The 19,055-nt window shown below is 43.1% G+C and overlaps 1 protein-coding gene across 1 annotated transcript; it reads right to left on the minus strand.

Moving 5' to 3' along the window:
- Window positions 1–284: 284 nt before the first annotated feature.
- LOC5506585 (GREB1-like protein) lies at window positions 285–18,858 on the minus strand. Its single transcript, XM_001627226.3, has 19 exons — window positions 18,717–18,858; window positions 16,773–16,994; window positions 16,203–16,415; window positions 12,744–13,103; window positions 12,339–12,431; window positions 11,664–11,777; window positions 9,834–11,342; window positions 9,235–9,403; window positions 8,751–9,005; window positions 8,472–8,578; window positions 8,034–8,151; window positions 7,026–7,519; window positions 5,993–6,052; window positions 5,800–5,922; window positions 5,235–5,374; window positions 4,023–4,644; window positions 3,638–3,807; window positions 3,111–3,256; window positions 285–2,548 (listed from the first exon to the last, which is right to left on the minus strand). Exons 2-19 carry the CDS (start codon window positions 16,939–16,941, stop codon window positions 1,630–1,632), a joined length of 5,781 nt encoding a protein of 1,926 aa, XP_001627276.3. The 5' UTR covers window positions 16,942–16,994; window positions 18,717–18,858; the 3' UTR covers window positions 285–1,629.
- Between the last annotated feature and the right edge of the window lie 197 nt (window positions 18,859–19,055).

Raw genomic sequence — 19,055 nt, forward strand, 5'->3', positions numbered from 1 at the left:
CGTGTTTGCGCCTGTCTAGTGTCCTGTGCACTCCATGTTTGCGCCCGGCTAGTGTCCTGTGCACTCCATGTTTGCGCCTGTCTAGTGTCCTGTGCAGCTGTTCGGAAGCAACACCAAGAACAACTGGATAGGAGACTACCCAAAATCAGCCAAAATGAAAATAGGTGTTTCAAAGTCTACTCAGATGGTGGTGGTGGTGGGGGGGGGGGGGGGGGCTTTGCTTTGCTAGGAAGGTAAGGAAAGGATTCCAGTTATTGGGGCTGGTATACATAAATAAATCAAACTTCAAGAAACTAGGTGCATTTTATAGTTTGTTTTCTAAGTTTACATTTTGCAAGAAAAAACAGACAATATCCAAGTTCTGTGATCTCTTTAAAAATCCTTGCATAATCAGTCAGTTTACTGGCTGAACAATAAGAGAATTGCTTGGCTAAGGCAGTGGTGAGTGACTGCAAGAACTTTCAAATGAAACACAGTATAGTATAAAAGGCTAGAGTGGCGATCAACAATCTTTTGGGTGTATGCCACTCTAGAGTTGATTTTGATGGATAGGTATGACTCCATTTGTCATGCATGTTAGAGTGCAGAAAATAACTGGAAATCCAATTTCTAACCTCATGATTCTCAACATGAGAAAAAAGACTGGACACCAGTTGACTAACACACTGTCACAAATGGAAGATTTTGGATTGTAAAAATACAAAACTATTCTATTCAGAATCTCACGTTAGAAAACGACATAGGGCCGGTAAATTCCCACATGTGCCTAAGAGTTAGTTTTCTAAATATCGGCCGCGTCATGAAAACAGCAATCCATGTTGTATGCTGCTGTTCAGGCCCGTAGCCAGGGGGGGTTTGGGACTAAAAGGTCCGCTTTAATGAAGATAAATTTAGTACCACTGCGAGGTAGACGAGCAATCTAGGATAAAATAGTCTGCTAAATCGGTCAACAAAGCTGTTGATGTGCTTGATGGGCACGACTCAAATAATAAACCTGACTTACAACTTTGCGAGTACACGGCATTTAGCGAGGTTTATCTTACCTAACGTTGTTTAATAATTTCTAAGTATTAGTTATTCAAAAGGCGCATTTTCGCCTTTTTTTTCTCGATTTCACAAAGTAGGCGGTATGTAACATTTTGGGTGACAGAATCGTATCATTCTCTAGCTTTGCAACAGTTTTTTCCCAATCTTTTTTCTTCTTCTTTAGGAGACCCAGAATGCGCCACCAGGTCACGTGATCAACTTGTGCAAGTTGCCTATCATATAAATATTTATTTTTAATAAATCTATAGGTTTTTAATAAAAAGCAAACCAATATCCAAAATCACTACGACGTACACCACTAACGTAATAACGAATTTAGTTATACGTACATTAATGTTTATTTTACAATGATCTTTATGCGAGGTCTTATAGCATATCGATGGTTTATCTATTGAACCTTCAGTTTCCTACAGCCTTATTTGTTGCGTGGAGTTCGATAGCCTCTGTTGGCTATCAACCAGAGAAAGCAACGACATCTTGTGATGCTTGTCGAAAACCCCCTGATGAATCCTTGAATTTTCACGAGGACAAGCCCTGGTCCTTTTGCTTTACTGCACTAGCCTACCGCCTGCCCTGCGTGATCTAATCATGTTTGCCGGTCAGCAGGAAAAGCGACGGCTCCCTGGGATCGTTAGCCGTTTGAAGCTCGTCCCTCAGCTTAAACCTCCAGTTCTCCTCCAGGTCAAGTCTTACCAATTCCTGCCGCAGGGTGTTTCTGTCCTGGCATACCAGGCAAAGCTGTGCATCCTCGCAGAAGTCAAACTGTTGAAGCAATTCCCGCGTCACGGTTTCCGCATCACTGAAGTACAGCAAGAGCCCGCCGTACTTAACAGAACCTCTCTTAGCCCTCACCCTCTCCTTCCCCTCTTGTTGAAGTTTTCGAGAACTCAAACACTCCACGCTAATCCTAGGCCCGAGATTGACGTACGCGTCAAGGATCAGAACCGGGTTATCCGGTTTGTCAGCTGCGGATTGGAAGAGCTTGGTGGCAGCGGCCTGTGCGAGGTAGAGCTCTAGCAGGAACTGCGCAGGCACCGAGAGGAACTGAGTGTCCTCCGTGTCAGGCGCGGTCACAAACCTGCTGTAGTTCGTGATGCGGCAAGGTCTCACACGTGCTGCCCCGTTGCCCTCTTCAAGGGATTTCAGGACTAGTTTGAATGACGGACGGCCCCCGTTCTCGATTCGCTTCCTGGCAACTGAAATGTGGTTTAGCCTGAGGGTGGTGATTCCTTCCAGTTGAAGCCGTATCCCCCAGTCGACGTTCTCGTTTGAGTACTTGCGCCGGTCGAACTGGGTGTTTGCCGTGGTCAGGATGTTGATCAGCACGGCTGGGCCTGTAGGTGGGGTGTGGTCCACGGAGGGGGCGGCTAAGGGTGTGGGTGTTTTGGAGCTGAAGGGCCGGAAGGTGATGGCGCCGACAGTGGTGGCAACGTTGGGCATGGCTTCTACTTGCGTGATTATCTTCAGCAGGGACGTGTTGGTAGCTTGCTCTTCAGTATGACTGCAAGATATAACATGCGTGATCAATGGATACAGTATTAAGGCGGTAGTCAGTATGACTGCAAGATACGACATGCGTGATCAATGGATACAGTATTAAGGCGGTAGTCAGTATGACTGCGAGATATGACATGCGTGTTTATGGATACACTATCTAGGCGGCAATCACATAAGGGTAGCACTTCTAAGGGCGCGTTTTTTACTTGTGATTCCGGAATGAGAATGATAAGAAAAGAAAAAGCGTGCGTTCGTTTATCCCGCGTTCCGCGTTCATCATTCAGGAGAATGGAATTAAGGCCTGTAGCAGAATGACTTGAATGCCATTCCGGAATGAAAAAGCTAGAAAATGACCATAAAAAGGGGCGGATAATACAAAAATGTACAAGAAATTCATCAAAATGGGGGGACTGGGTAGTTACCCAATCCTCCCTCCCCCTCCCCCCTAGATCCACTCTTAGGTAGTGGATGGCAAGCAACGTCACGCAAGTTATTAGAAAGTCCAACAATGGGTATGGGCTTGACCAATACGAAAATCTTCCGAGTAGGGCCAGACAAGTACTTACTTCTGTTGCGGGTGAGACTTTAGCAGATCTTGCCACGTGACACAGGAATCGTCAATCATCAGAATGAAAGGCCATACATCACATCCGGTGCTGCCATCAACACCTTGACGCTTCCTTTCCGCAAAAAAATTATCTGTTGCGAACTCCTACGAAAGTGAAGTGTAAACATATTTTAAAGGAGAGAGTGGAGATTTCTCTCATGAATATCTTAGAAGTGTGTCAGAACAAGGGATAGAAGGATTATACCACAAGAATACACATAAAAAACAAGCTATAACCGCTATACCGAAAATACTTGTTTAAAAGACATATGGACTCACTTTTTTCTACGTAAAAGGGGAGCGGTTATTCAGAGGTAAGGGGCTTTTTGATTTGGGTGCTAGAATGAGCATTTCCGACAACTAAACGATCATGCACATCTCCTTACAATAGCTTTTCAAACGCTAGCAGAAATAATCACAACAGTTGTTTACAACGATCGCGATGTGGAGTAAATATTACTTATTATGTTAAGGGAATATAAGTACCTTGATGAAGAACCTAGCTGAGCCCACACCTTCGTATTCACACTCCAGTGGTAGCCCTACAATCACGTGGTTGGGCCAGGACTTGTGATAGAGCGCCATTTCATGTTGATGGACAAACACGATATGAATGTGATCCTTGTCTTCCATGGTGTGCTGAAGATTCAGCAGACCTAGGACAAAAAGGATTCTTGCGGTTACACTGTGGATACCGCAAATAGCCGCAATCGCATAAGAGTAGCCGCAAAAACGCATAACAATTTTGCGAAAAACCGGAGACCGCTTTGTCTAAAGAAACCGCACAGAAAAAACCTACCAAAACAGAAAAAGGCACACGTTCAACAAAAAACCGCATCACCGCAAACCCTTTAGAAGTGTTACCACTCACCATTCTCATGACGTCCAGTACTAGGCATCATCAAGGGCGTCTTCATCGGGCTTTCTCCGCCCTCCTTCTTTACCCCAGCCCCTCCTGACAACTCAAACAGCCGTAGCTTCAGGCTGAGCAGATGTTTCCCCTTGATATCAAAGCTGCTGCTATGAATGGACGGGACAAGGAACTGCAGTATGTGCCCAGAACTGAGCCTATAGGTAAGCCCCTGTGCGGGGCCCAAGGCGTCTCGGCAGGCCTTGCAAGCGTCACACTGATGGCAAACATCATGAGCGGCGTACTGCGGTACAGTGAATGACGTAATAGGGCGGGCCCTAGGGGCATCTCTTGAGGGACCCTTTACTAACGTTGATGCACCCGCGACGCCCTTATCCGCCTTCATATATAAAGGACTTATTCCATTAAAGGGGTGCTGCTGGAGGTTCCATGTGAACGGTAACTGACTAAAGGTACGGTTGTCTGGGGGAATGGGCGAGGGGACGTCTTTCTGGGTGCCGTCAGCAGGTTTGTTGGTGTCAGTAGTCCAAGGAAGCTCATCGTAGACGTCAACACGTCGGAGTTTGGTAAGCATGTGATACAAAAGGCGCATGAAGTGCAAATACGCCCCGGTCTTACCAACCTGAAACATTTTAAACTTTTTAACTACTTAACTTGACAAACAACATTCATATTCACATTTTCCCGTCCCACAATGAAAGACACCGAAGTCCTCATTTGAAAGCGAGCTATACAGCCATTGACACGCATATTTGGATACCCATAAACCATTTGTGCGCACTAAAGAGTATGGACCTGGCAAATGGCCTACCTGGGGTGCTCCACTAAAGAGTATGGACCTGGCAAATGGCCTACCTGAGGTGCTCCACTAAAGAGTATGGACCTGGCAAATGGCCTACCTAGGGTGCGCCACTAAAGAGTATGGACCAACTGGCAAATGGCCTATCTGGGTCGCGCCACTAAAAAGTATGGACCTGGCAAATGGCCTACCTGAGATGCTCCACTAAAGAGTATGGGCCTGGCAAGTGGCCTACCTGGGGTGCGCCACTAAGAGTATGGACCACCTGGCAAATGGCCTATCTGGGGTGCGCCACTAAAGAATATAGACCTGGAAAATGGCCTACTTGGGGTGATCCACTAAACAGTATGGACCTGGCAAATGGCCTACCTGGGGTGCTCCATTAAAGTGTATGGACCTGGCAAATGGCCTACCTGGGGTGCGCCACTAAAGAGTATGGACCTGGGATGGAAGCGTTGTCCTTTCTCTGTGTCACTTTCTTCATCAGTGATGTCACCTACTCCAACGTCATTATCGGACTCTGAGGGATTGCTTGGCGGCGCCATGATTTGACCTAAGCAACGGGTAATAAAAAGAGTTGGAAACTGTTTTGCTGGGTTAAACGGGACCGGGTCACTTAAACTTTGCTCCTTGGAAGCAGTGAATGGTGCTTTGGCGTGCCCTGATATTCATTAGGGCTATTTAGATCCACGACGCCGGAAAGAGGACGCCGACACGCGCACGTTCGATTGCGCGCGCACGCTTTTCTTGCCGGCGTCGCGTCCTGTTCAGGACGGCATTTCATGCTTTTTCACGTCCTCTTCAGGACGGGACGCCGGCAAAAAATAGCGTGCGCGCGCAATCGAACGTGCGCGAGGCGGCGTCCTCTTGCCGGCGTCGTGGATCTAAATCACCCTATTTGTCTTCGAGCAGGCGGTCTTATTACAAGCGGTATCTAAATTTGTGCTGGATTCCCCTTTGTGGTCCCAGTAGCTTTACCTGGTCTGGGATCGTTCGTGAGGCGGATTCTTTTGGCAGGTATTTCATCTCTGACTGAGGTGTTCTGAACAGGACTATTCGGTTTATCTTCGCCACTAGTTTCTCCACACTCACTGCCACAATCTGTAATTGAAATAAGGGAATTTTGTTATAAAATCTCCCTAAAGTTGCACACGTTGAAAGATTCACTTACTGGACTGTCTGGTATCTCCCATGGTCTCCACTGCGGACATCCCGTCTTCCTCAACTACATCTGCAAGACCAAAAAGAATACACTGATACTTAAAATAATTATCACACAAGAATAAACGGGCTCTGCTTGCAAAGGCTGTATTCGGCGTGTTAAGAGGCATGGTACGCAGTGAGAGTACACCAAGATAATTATGGGCCTGTATGGGTATTGGGCTGCCTTTTTATCGTTTTCATTGTGTCTATTTCAAAATCGTTACGAAGGTAAAATAATTACGAAAATGTTAGGGTCAAACCCCCTTGGCAAAAAGCTAGATTCGCCCCTTTCCGCTTTCATGTTTTAGAACAGTTTGAACTTCCTTTGGTTTGTATTCCAAATGATTACGCTCTATAGGGCTATTTTCGAAGTTTTGCTGGAGCCAAAAAGTTACCCGAAATGTCTCGGGTGACTGCGAGGTCCCGAGAACTTTCTTAATATCTAAGCCATGTGAATTTCGGGCCCGAGAAGTTCGAGAAAGATTAAATTCTATAAATCTATAAGGAGAATCTCCTTCACATGAATCTTTGTGGTAAAATACGATGTTTGACGATATTTCAACACATTACGATACCATAAATTTTATAGGATTAGCAAGCATTTCAAATTTAAGAAATAAAACGTTTTCGGGCCCGAGAATTCTCGGGTGTTTTGAGAAACGAGCCCCTTGTATGTAAGTGTTCATAACTTATTTAGAACAAAATACCTAAACATTTATGTCGTTATTCGTATCACGGACAACCAGCCTACACTACAATGAAACCTTCACTAATGTTTGGCATGGAGGCAAATGAACAAAAGAAACAATGAAAAGTATAATGGAAGTCCACTTTAGCGGGGTTAGGTCAGGAAAGGAGGGCACGAAAGTAAATCCATAACATACGATTTTAAAAAGGTAGGAACTGATTGACGATGAATAAAAGACATCAGGGATAATTGGAGATTATATGACTCCATTAGGCTTGGGCTCTAAGAACTATAGCCTCTGTTAGGGGATTACCCGGGATATCCGGACTTATAACAATGCCACTGCCACTCCGCATGCTTATCACCGGGCGGCTATTGACCGAGCTGCACCCAACCGACTGCTTGGGCTTAGGTTCGGTCCACTGTCGGTAATAAAGGGACTGGTGGGCGGGGTTGGAAGTCACCAAGTGCGGCCTGCCGTGGCCAAGCCATCGGGTCTGAGGGCTGGTGGGGAGTAGCAGATGCTTGGGGTAGCCGTAAAAGTCGGTCTGGAATGCCTTAAAGGCCGATCTGGACACCAGCACCACCGGCAGTGGGTAGTTGGATGAATAATGGCTCGTCTTCCCCGTCGCTGAACTATTGCTTGCTGCATCGTCTTTCGAATCATCTGACTGGTCAATGTTTTCCATAGTTCTTGGGCCTGCCCCGGTACTGATGTAACATGCGATGGCACTGAATTCCAGCTCCAGAGATGAGCGATAAAGAAAGCCCCGGTCTATCAAACGTATGTCGATATACTTCAGGGACCTATTAAAGAGATTGGCATTGAGCACAGAACAGGCGCACGGTCGCGCTCGATCTTAAGAACAGGTCCCTACTGACTCAGATCATATAGAGTTTGTGGAAGCAAAAAATACTAAGAGTGTGCTACATGCCTATGCGTGTAGCTTTAAATAAAACGAATGGAATAAAACTTTTGTCAATGGTTTAAGTAACTTATATTTGGAAAAATGAATCCGCAATAAAGTCCTTGGGGAGCAGGTTAGCATTAACATAATAGAAAACCAATTCAAATAGCTAATTACCAATTGTTGTTAGCAGGAGGGGTTAATAATGGCTTTCTTAACAAAACATACTTAGGAAACTTTTGAGAAATTTCAGAATTTAGGAATCATATTGCATATTGGGAAAAAACAATTTTTAAAGGTATTGTAATGTTCATTGAATAAGGCGAGTTTTATTTGCTTATAGATACTACATACTTACAGCCTTTCCTTCTACAGCACTCACTCACTTTGTGAAACAAGACTACAGTTCTCACCTTGGGAAGGTTTCTCCGGGTCGTTCCCTACCGCTCAGTAATACAATACATGGCAGGTCAAGAAGTTCCTCGTAGCATCGCGGATACCAAGTTTCTAGTGCCTCACCATCAAGTATGCCTTTAGTTAAAAAAGAAGAAGCAATGATAAAAACGCAAAGTCATCAAGAGAGGAACAATAATAATATGCCAGTGGGGTAAAGTCAACAAGAGAAGAGCGATGATGAGATGCCTCAGTTGTAACAATAGAGAAACGTCAATGGGAAGGGAGCAATCTGACAGTATGTCTTTTACCCAGTCAAAGGGTTAGGTAGAGGAAGTATAGGTAATTCTGATTACTTAAGTCACAGATACTGCTGATCAGCTTTAGCACATTTTATTAAAATAAGTTGCGATTGTAGGTCTATTGTTTAGTACGTGATGGTATAGTACGGGTCTTACCACGTTGCTTTCTCCACAGTCGGAGTCTTTTAAGGAAGTACTCTTCGATCTCCAATTCACCAGCTCCATTATCATGAATCACACAGAAGCGGTACTGGAAGCCAAGTCTAAAACACAGCGAACAAAAAAAACGTTAGCATTTCATCATATCTTAATCAATGTTCGGTGAAAGGGGACAGCAAAATTTGCAGGGGATGAAATCGTGTATTCAGCTCTCAAACATTTTCTTTGAATTTAAAGAGGAGGGAAGTCTGATGGGCTAAGCCCATGAGCACGTACCTGTCCCTGACATTCCTGACGCTATCATAAGCCAGACCCGCAAGCTCTACCGAGGGTATCCGAATAAGAAGCATGGTACCACTGCCATCTGTGTTCCTGACGGGCGTCTCGATGATCTCCCGTATGATCTGTATCGTCTTGAGGGTGCAGTGAGGCTCTGCTGGCTTGATTCCAGCTGCCCACATGATTGCTGCGCAGTAGTGGCGAATGAGGAGGTAACATCGAAGCACGCTAACATTGACGTCGTCTGTGGCCCTGTAATGAGTAATTGTTGATGCACAAATCATGAGGAATACCTTGGTTGTCAGTGTTACCGAAAGCCGTCTGATCACAACAACCAGAAGTATCTGAGCCGTTTGACCATACTTAGTAGTTCAACGAGCTGTTTGGCTTAACCTAGTGGTTGTAACACTTGTTAGGCAAAGCTCAGTTTCCCAAGAGCCGTTTTATTTAATCTAGTTGTAAAATAGCCATTTAATCTCACCTAGTTGTTCTAAGTGCCATTCTCTCAAAGGCATCATCCTGGCGCACGAGCGGGAATTGATGGGTCCACTTGATGGAGTCACAGTACTCCTTTAGTCCAAAGTACATGATGTCCTGATCATCTGTGTACTGTTCGTCTTCCAGAGACCCAGACGTGATGGAGCAAGCATCTATGAGACAGGAAAGGTCAGACGTGACGAAGTTTACATCTACAGTAATAACTACTAAACGTAGTCGGACATAGTAGGCTACAGCTAATCTTGTTTCTACTGTTCTTGGCACGAGTAAAACAATACATGCAATTGCATGCAACAAAAGACGACTCATATGAAGGAATAAGTAAATCACGGAGGTGTTTTCAATAAGTACTTGACTAGTATTTTTTACTATTTAAAAGTGAAAACACTTTGTTAGAAGAGAGAAACACTTTGATAGATTAATACAACGCATGACTTCAAATTGCGATATAAGAATGAAAATTCCTACTTATTTATTTCTTAGGGGGTTATGAGTCAACCAAACCTGAAGTGGTATGGATTGCTTCTCATCATCAGACTTTTGTTAGCCTAAGAAATTGCTACAAAAAGTTAAGAATCTTACCCAGATCAAGTTTGGAGTCTGACCAGTAAACTTCGTTTCCTGGATCAATGAACGAACGGTTGGACTGGAACAAGTATGGCGCTGAGGTGACGAACAGCATGATCACATTACACGACTCCTGAAACTCCTTGTAGTAAGGAAGATCAAGGACGCCTCGAGGATTACAATAGAACTGTGACTGGTCAAACACCATCACGAACAAGGTACTTGGCTGCGTATGAACCTTCTTCAATAAGCTTGTCAACTTCTCCTGTGTCTCTTCGCAATCATCATGCTTGATGACAAAGTTCTGGGCTGTCTCGAACTTGGATGCAGCGTCACCTGGTTCTAGCTCCAGCTCGGCAAGGATACCCGAGTGAGCAACACGCTGTACAGTCTGATTGTACAGAGTTGTTATAGGCGGTACCATAATGGTAAAATCTACATTGACAAACTCACTAATTGCCAAAACGTTTGAATTATCTGCAATGGAGCACACTTGGGAGACAAGTTGCTTGGCCATGGTGCTCTGAACAGCATGTACAGTGAACGGTTTACTGAGGCGATGTGTCGAGCTTTGGGTGATCTTGGGTTCAAGTGTCAACGCTTCACTGGCGTGGATTTTCATGCGCGCATAGCCGTTAAATGGGATGTAAACAAGCTGGGCCTGATTCATGACTTCTTCATAGTTGGAAACCAACTGCTCCAGAGCGTCGCTAGACAGCCTAAAAAGTTGCTCAAGCTTAGTGAGGTTGTCCGTAATTCTTGCACCAACTGGATGGCCCAACATCGCTTCAGTTAAATATCTGGCCTGGCTTATACCTGTCACTAGTACACAAAACTCTGGAGCCTTTTGCTGCGATGTGGCGAGAATAAATATGAAATCGGGAACTGGTACTTTAGGAAACTTGTTTTGATTGTGTCTGATGATTTCCATGATGAACTTGAGGACGCGGACGATAGCATTTTCCAGAGAAACAGGCGAGACAACGATCTTGACCCGGCCTTTAGATGTTGCTGCTGCAAGGTTGGCCAAGACAGGGAGCTGGACATGAGTTAGCAGGTTACTTTGTGCGATGGCATGCGGCTGTTGGAAGCCGGCAGAGAGCTCTAGCTGTGCATCCTGAAGCAATGACTCGATGTCTTCCCTGCTGAGGCGGTCGTCCTCGTTCAGCTGTGACAGGTGCTGGATTAGGAGGATAATTGCCATCTGGGTGGTGAGAGGTGAGGCAGGGTGTGTGCGTGTCTGGGTCACAGGGTCGGCCATAGAGGGGGATGGGACTTGGGCGTGGTACTGGTTGGAGTAGTTTCCAAACTGGTTGCGATCAGCAACAAGGGGAGGGTCAAAGCAGCCAACTAAGAGGTCACTGACTATGATGTCGTCAACACAGCAAGGAACGTTTGGAATGGAATGCTGACAGAGGAGAAGTACAGGACACACTCCACAGGCTGCCGTAAGCCAGGCCTTGTTGGGGAGATCTGCTTTGTTCATCTCGGAAGCTGGAGAGTGAGCAGGACTTGCTTCCTCATCTAAAAAAAAGTGGCACAGTTAATATGGAGTATTCTAAGAATTTAACTGTGCTTGGGCCAGTCATAATTTGCCATGGTAAGAAGGAGGATTCTTACCATTATTATAACGTTTGCTATGTATCGTGCAGATCCATAAGGTGCCATACGCCCGGAGAATGTTATCTTAAATGACACCCCAACCCCCCGACTTCCGCACTATGTCATACACATAACACTACCATAGGGCTTTCGGCAGTCTTTGATGCATCAAGAGCTATGTATCGGATCATGGTACACGATTTGGTGGTTCAATGTTTATTTGCAAAATAGGTGTATACATACCGCCACTATAGATAGAAGCAGCATCATTCTCACTACTGCTTTCCCATCGATTTCTCTTGGCAGTGTTGTATGTCTGGCTTGCACCAATATTCCCAGCAGAGCTCTGTGATGACACTGCCAACAAATGTTACATGAGGGTGTTAAAAATGTGTTAATCCAGTAAACTTTCACCTCAACTTGAAACTAACTGCAATAGAAGGATTTCCCTCATATTGTGCAAGTCATTCTACTGTAAACACCCATGTATAGGAACCTAGAGATGAAGAACATACAGGCTGATATTTAACATTTCAAGCACCCTTTCTATAAGAACCTTATCCGCCTGGTGGGGATAAGGTATGTATTTGAAAGAGTACTCAAATGTTTTATTAAACTTCTGAGTTAAGTTTGATAACAATAGAGAAATGTTACTGCCAAAAGGTACCCCAAATTATAAAAACCTATTCAGCCTGATCTTGAAAATTCTAGGTTTTTATAAGCAGGTGTCTGAAGTTAAGAAAATCGGTAAAAAATAGGAACATGGTAACACTGTGAGTTTTGCTTATTAGATATAAAAACTAGAGTTATGACACAACATGAAAACGAAAGCAGTTCTACCTGAAGTTCCTTTTTTGACATTTGATGAGCATGAAAAATAAATAATAACCTGCGTCTTACAACATATGATGAGCATACCTGCAGAGGGGCTAGCTGCTGCTGTGCTGGAATCTTCATCTGGTGTAGCAAGAGAAGGTCCAGACATCGGCATACTCCTCTTACGACCCTCAACTGAGAAACAATAATACTTTTGATTCTGTGGTCTAGAGACATTAAGAAAGTGCATAAGCTTCTGGAACTTGATCATTGTCGCACATAGGGCTCCTTCCCTCCCATATGTACCTCAGGGTAAGGAAGCAAGAGATTCAGTTAATAGCTGGTCTTTTCCCAACTTCTCCTGGCTTTACCAAATACTCGAAATTTAGCACTCACCCTTAATCATAATAGAAAACTACATGGTTAATGTGTTATTGCAAGCACTCCATACCCCATAAGGACTATCAATATTGTGTTCAATAGTAGTTGTAAAACAAATTGCAGTACCTTTCCATGGAATGACACCACCCTTTCTCAGCCGCCCACTCTGGTCCTTAATAATGTAATACTTGATGTGTTTTTGCTTCTTTGGCTGAGTGGCAAGCCTGAGGTTAATGTGTTGTGAGAACTCTGTGAAGTAACGAAACCCCTTGGCACCACAGCCCACACAATTCCCACTGAAGCCGAGCATGGTGATACAGGTCTCCTCGTCAGGAAGATACCGCTTGTCAACAGCTGCCACCAGGGTCATGCCAGGGAGCAGAGGGGACTTGAGGCCAACCAGGGAGAACATTGGGGGTACATCAACAGTAGAGCTCACAGGGAAGAGGTGAGAAAGTCGAAGTTCACCGCCTGCTTGGCATTTTCCTGGAGGTTAAAAAATAAATGAAAAATTTAGTCTTTTCTTACCTCCATGCCTTAGCAGGAGGGGTGGGGGGCATAACCATGGTTTCTGCAGCTGAACAGCCAACTCTTAGCAGAAAATTTTAAGACTTTTAATGACCGAGAATTTCACAATTTAGTACCAGTGTGATCTTGCACAAATATAACACTTTGTCAAACAGCCAAACAAAATTGCTCAAATCATATAATCTTGGCTAGAAATTCTAAACTTTTATCTAGAATTTGAGAAAAATAAGACATTTTGAGACCATTATCAAATATTTCCCCATATTTAAGACCTTTTTAAGGCCACAAAAACGTGAAATACAATTCAAGACTTTTTAAGGTTATGAGGTCCCAATTTACAACACTTTCGCACCTTATGACATCTTGCACATCAGTCGTATCCATTTTATTTGTTTTTAGTACCATAGATAATGACCTGAACGAATCATTTTTGCAGATAAACATTATTCAACATATTTTTAAGGGTGACATGACCGTAACCTTAGGACTGGCAGGAGCCTTGATTACTTGATTTATTTTTAAGGGCGTTGTGACCATAACCCTAAGGACTGGCAGGGGCCTTGATTACTTGATTTATTTTTAAGGGTGATGTGAACCGTAGCCCTAAGGACTGGCAGGAGCCATGATTACTTGATTTATTTTTAAGGGTGAACGTGAACCGTAACCCTAAGGACTGGCAGGAGCCTTGATTACTTGATTTATTTTTAAGGGTGATGTGAACCGTAGCCCTAAGGACTGGCGGGAGCCTTGATTACTTGATTTATTTTTAAGGGTGAACGCGAACCGTAACCCTAAGGACTGGCAGGAGCCTTGATTACTTGATTTATTTTTAAGGGTAAACCTGACCGTAACCCTAAGGACTGGCAGGAGCCTTGATTACTTGATTTATTTTTAAGGGTGAACGTGAACCATAACCCTAAGGACTGGCAGGAGCCTTGATTACTTGATTTATTTTTAAGGGTGACATGATCGTAACCCTAAGGACTGGCAGGAGCCTTGATTACTTGATTTATTTTTAATCGTAAACGTGACCGTAACCCTAAGGACTGGCAGGAGCCTTGATTACTTGTTTTAATTTTAAGGGTGAACGTGACCATAACCCTAAGGACTGGCAGAAGCCTTGATTACTTGATTTATTTTTTAGGGTGAATGTGACCGTAACCCTAAGGACTGGCAGGAGCCTTGATTACATGATTTATTTTTAAGGGTGACGTGACCGTAACCCTAAGGACTGGCAGGAGCCTTGATTACTTGATTTATTTTTATGGGTGAACTTGAACCGTAACCCTAAGGACTGGCAGGAGCCTTGATTACTTGATTTATTTTTAAGGGTGAACGTGAACCGTAACCCTAAAGACTGGCAGGAGCCTTGATTACTTGATTTTTTTTTTAAGGGTGACGTGACCGTAACCCTAAGGACTGGCAGGAGCCTTGATTACTTGATTTATTTTTAAGGGTGAATGTGACCGTAACCCTAAGGACTGGCAGGAGCCTTGATTACTTGATTTATTTTTAAGGGTGAATGTGACCGTAACCCTAAGGACTGGCAGGAGCCTTGATTTATTTTTAAGGGTAAACGTGACCGTAACCCTGAGGACTGGCAGGAGCCTTGATTACTTGATTTATTTTTAAGGGTGAACGTGAACCGTAACCCTAAGGACTGGCAGGAGCCTTGATTACTTGATTTATTTTTAAGGGTGACGTGACCGTAACCCTAAGGACTGGCAGGAGCCTTGATTACTTGATTTATTTTTAAGGGTGAATGTGACCGTAACCCTAAGGACTGGCAGGAGCCTTGATTACTTGATTTATTTTTAAGGGTGAATGTGACCGTAACCCTAAGGACTGGCAGGAGCCTTGATTTATTTTTAAGGGTAAACGTGACCGTAACCCTAAGGACTGGCAGGAGCCTTGATTACTTGATTTATTTTTAAGGGTGAATGTGACCGTAACCCTAAGGACTGGCAGGAGCCTTGATTACTTGATTTATTTTTAAGGGTGAATGTGACCGTAACCCTAAGGACTGGCAGGAGCCTTGATTTATTTTTAAGGGTAAACGTGACCGTAACCCTAAGGACTGGCAGGAGCCTTGATTTATTTTTAAGGGTAAACGTGACCGTAACCCTGAGGACTGGCAGGAGCCTTGATTACTTGATTTATTTTTAAGGGTGAACGTGAACCGTAACCCTAAGGACTGGCAGGAGCCTTGATTACTTGATTTATTTTTAAGGGTGAACGTGAACCATAACCCTAAGGACTGGCAGGAGCCTTGATTACTTGATTTATTTTTAAGGGTGACATGATCGTAACCCTAAGGACTGGCAGGAGCCTTGATTACTTGATTTATTTTTAATCGTAAACGTGACCGTAACCCTAAGGACTGGCAGGAGCCTTGATTACTTGTTTTAATTTTAAGGGTGAACGTGACCATAACCCTAAGGACTGGCAGAAGCCTTGATTACTTGATTTATTTTTTAGGGTGAATGTGACCGTAACCCTAAGGACTGGCAGGAGCCTTGATTACTTGATTTATTTTTAAGGGTGACGTGACCGTAACCCTAAGGACTGGCAGGAGCCTTGATTACTTGATTTATTTTTATGGGTGAACTTGAAGCGTAACCCTAAGGACTGGCAGGAGCCTTGATTACTTGATTTATTTTTAAGGGTGAACGTGAACCGTAACCCTAAGGACTGGCAGGAGCCTTGATTTATTTTTAAGGGTGAACGTGAACCATAACCCTAAGGACTGGCAGGAGCCTTGATTACTTGATTTATTTTTAAGGGTGAATGTGACCGTAACCCTAAGGACTGGCAGGAGCCTTGATTACTTGATTTATTTTTAAGGGTGAATGTGACCGTAACCCTAAGGACTGGCAGGAGCCTTGATTTATTTTTAAGGGTAAACGTGACCGTAACCCTAAGGACTGGCAGGAGCCTTGATTACTTGATTTATTTTTAAGGGTGACGTGACCGTAACCCTAAGGACTGGCAGGAGCCTTGATTCCTCTGGGAGTTGGTGTTTATTAGAGGCTGGGTACTAAAGTGAGCATTCAGTACCTGAGGTTGAGCAAACAGCATTGTGTTGAGCTGGCTCCGGAAGCTGAATTGCTTCCTTGTCAGACTTGTTGTCAATGTTTTCGTGTGTCGATGGTTGGCCTTGATTCATTGTAGAGCTCTTATCTTTCCTGGTATGCTTAGACCTTGTTACAATGCCATTAGATGGTTGACTGGTGGAGGCTACAGATCGAGGAGGTTGCATTGTGCTTTTTGCTAGTAGAATGAGTGTTAGAATTGTTAAGAAAGAATGTTAGATATGATAAATTTTTTGTAGCCAATGAAATATATGAAGATCGCAAAAACCACCAAATTAGTGAAACCTACAGGGTAAATTTACTTTCGCCGTATATTCAACCGGAAGTAAAATTACAATCGGGTCAACTTTTAGGCTGAAACGGCAAAAAGACCCCAATATTCGTATTCTACGCTAGATTTTCTATGATATCCCAAAAATGACCCAAAATCCCAAAAGTGTTTACAGGACCTTTAAGTACTTTGAATGTTTAAAAACATTTAACACCCCTTATTACAAAGACTGAAGGGAGGAAAGTGTGGGTTTTTAGCACTTACCCTCATGCTTGGTCTTGGCTACCACATACTGCGGATTGGCAGCAGCTACTTGTTCCCCTGAAGATGACTTGCTGTCAGATGATAGGCTCAGTCCAGGCACTACTGTCACACTGACAGTAGGAATTGCCCATTGCTGTGAACAACTGCTTGAATATCTTGAGTCTGCCATAACTTTGATCCATCCCTATCCCAGGAATGTCAGTGGCCTGGCTATATGTACTTCTATATGATTAAAACAAGTTTAACAGAATAGGTTATACCAGTTGTTTGCCATTTAATCGGAATTACCAGAATGAGATCCCAGTTTCCCTGGAATGCCATTTATGGAAAGAAAAAGTTTGCTATATTCCAGAATTTTCAAGGTGACTTGAGTAAAATTTGTCATCCAAAATAGCAAAAAAACCTCATGGGGACCTTGGTTAAATTTTATATTAAAAACTGCAAATGGTACGCAATTTCCCAGAATTTTTGGTATCCTCAGTAAAAGTGGGCGATCTCTCAAGCAATTTTAGTTTTCGGAAATTTTCCAGTTGGAGGAATCTGCAGAATTACTGAAGAATAACTGCAATTTCAAATTACTTGGTAAACAACTACAATTCCAGGCTGTAATACAAGCTTATGATTAGTGATTAGCAAGGGATATGCTGGAAAGCAAATATGAAGAACAGATTAGAGCAGTTATTTCTAAATTGATATATAAAGCTTTCTGTTCTGTTGCTCTTTCAAAATTCTTTATTTGGTTTTTGAATCCTTAATTAGACTTTTGTATAGCCTCTTCAAATAATATAAAAATTCTTAAAAATATTGCCATTCAATTGATACATATTAACCATATTGCCATTCACTGGACTTTCCCAGCTTTAACAGGTCAGTCAAGAAATTACCTTATTGTTACTATAATATATGGAAATGAGAAAAGTGATTTGAGGGTGCCTATGAAACATGGTTCTTTGGCATCTTGCTTTTATTGTTTTGACTGAGTGTGGAACTGCCCTGACTTTGCTGGTGTATGGTCTATATCAAACAGAAAAATATATATATATAAATTAAGTCTAAAACTAAAGATTTTTTTCAAATATGTGGTAAAATCTATATTTCTGTTATTTTTGTATGTAATACTCTGTTGTCGTGCTAACAGAAAGGAATGATTGATGGACCAGATAGACTTTGTAACGAATTGTTCGAGAAATTGGATAACCGAATCAAAATTTTTGGCATGGAAATGTGTTTAGAAAATATATTATTTCTAGTTCTACCCAAGATTGTAAACTTTCTTTCCATTTAAACCATCTCTTTAAGCAGAAAGTCATCCCTTCAAGGGTTCTTTAAGATTTCCTATCAAATAATTACCAAGCGCGCTGTCAACTGCTCATCTGGAAACTGATTAGCTTAAATAAGTTATTTCCAATTTGCATGTTGTTGCACTTTAGACCGACAAAATAAAACGTTTTCAAACACGGTGCATCTGTTCTTGCCACTGAGTATGGCTAGGAAATGGGTGAACGATCGAAGCATACTGATAATTAAGATTAACAGAATGTTTGAGATCCATGTACGTATTTCCAATGGGGATAAGTTGTTGTTATGGTAAGCCTTTTTGTGTGAAGACGTGATCGAACAGGAAAATCTCGTTGTCCCGGTTGCTCGAAGGTTGTCAGACCAAAAACGATCCAAGCTAGTACGCTAGTCGAATTTCCACTTATATTTATTCAAAGAACAACAAAAGCCTTAGGGTTTACTCACTAAACCTAGCTAAGCCTAAAGAATGCTTTTTTTCTGACTTAACCATCACGAAATGAGTGTTAGACAAAAGCACGGTACGCCCGAGCGACCCACCAGCATAAACCGTACCATGAATACTAAAATACACACATGAAAACGTCATTGTGGCTATATATTTGAGGCACAGACAAAACAGTTCACAAAAACTCGCTTTTAACTGACCTTGGTGAGTAGGAGAAGAGTTATTATCCCTTTTTTGTCGAGATTTCGATGCGTCTCTTCCAGCTTCTTTTCAAGGGCTATTGTGTGGTGTTGGACCGACGAGCTAATCAAGATCACGTGATTCATATTGGTCTAGACCGCTTGGCACTGGGGCTGAGCTAAATAGCTTTGCCCCCCCTCCCACCTTTCATGGAAGAGGAGTGGGCTGGAGATGTGTGGTGCAGTTGCTCAGAACTCCAACCTTCTTCTCCCTAGGCGGGTGAGATAGTTGATATAATACTGTAAACTTTAACGTTAAATTATTTCTCTTAAATGGACCCGTCCTGCTTTTTGTAATTT

This window comes from Nematostella vectensis, chromosome 4, assembly GCF_932526225.1.
Source record: "Nematostella vectensis chromosome 4, jaNemVect1.1, whole genome shotgun sequence".
NCBI lineage: Eukaryota > Metazoa > Cnidaria > Anthozoa > Actiniaria > Edwardsiidae > Nematostella > Nematostella vectensis.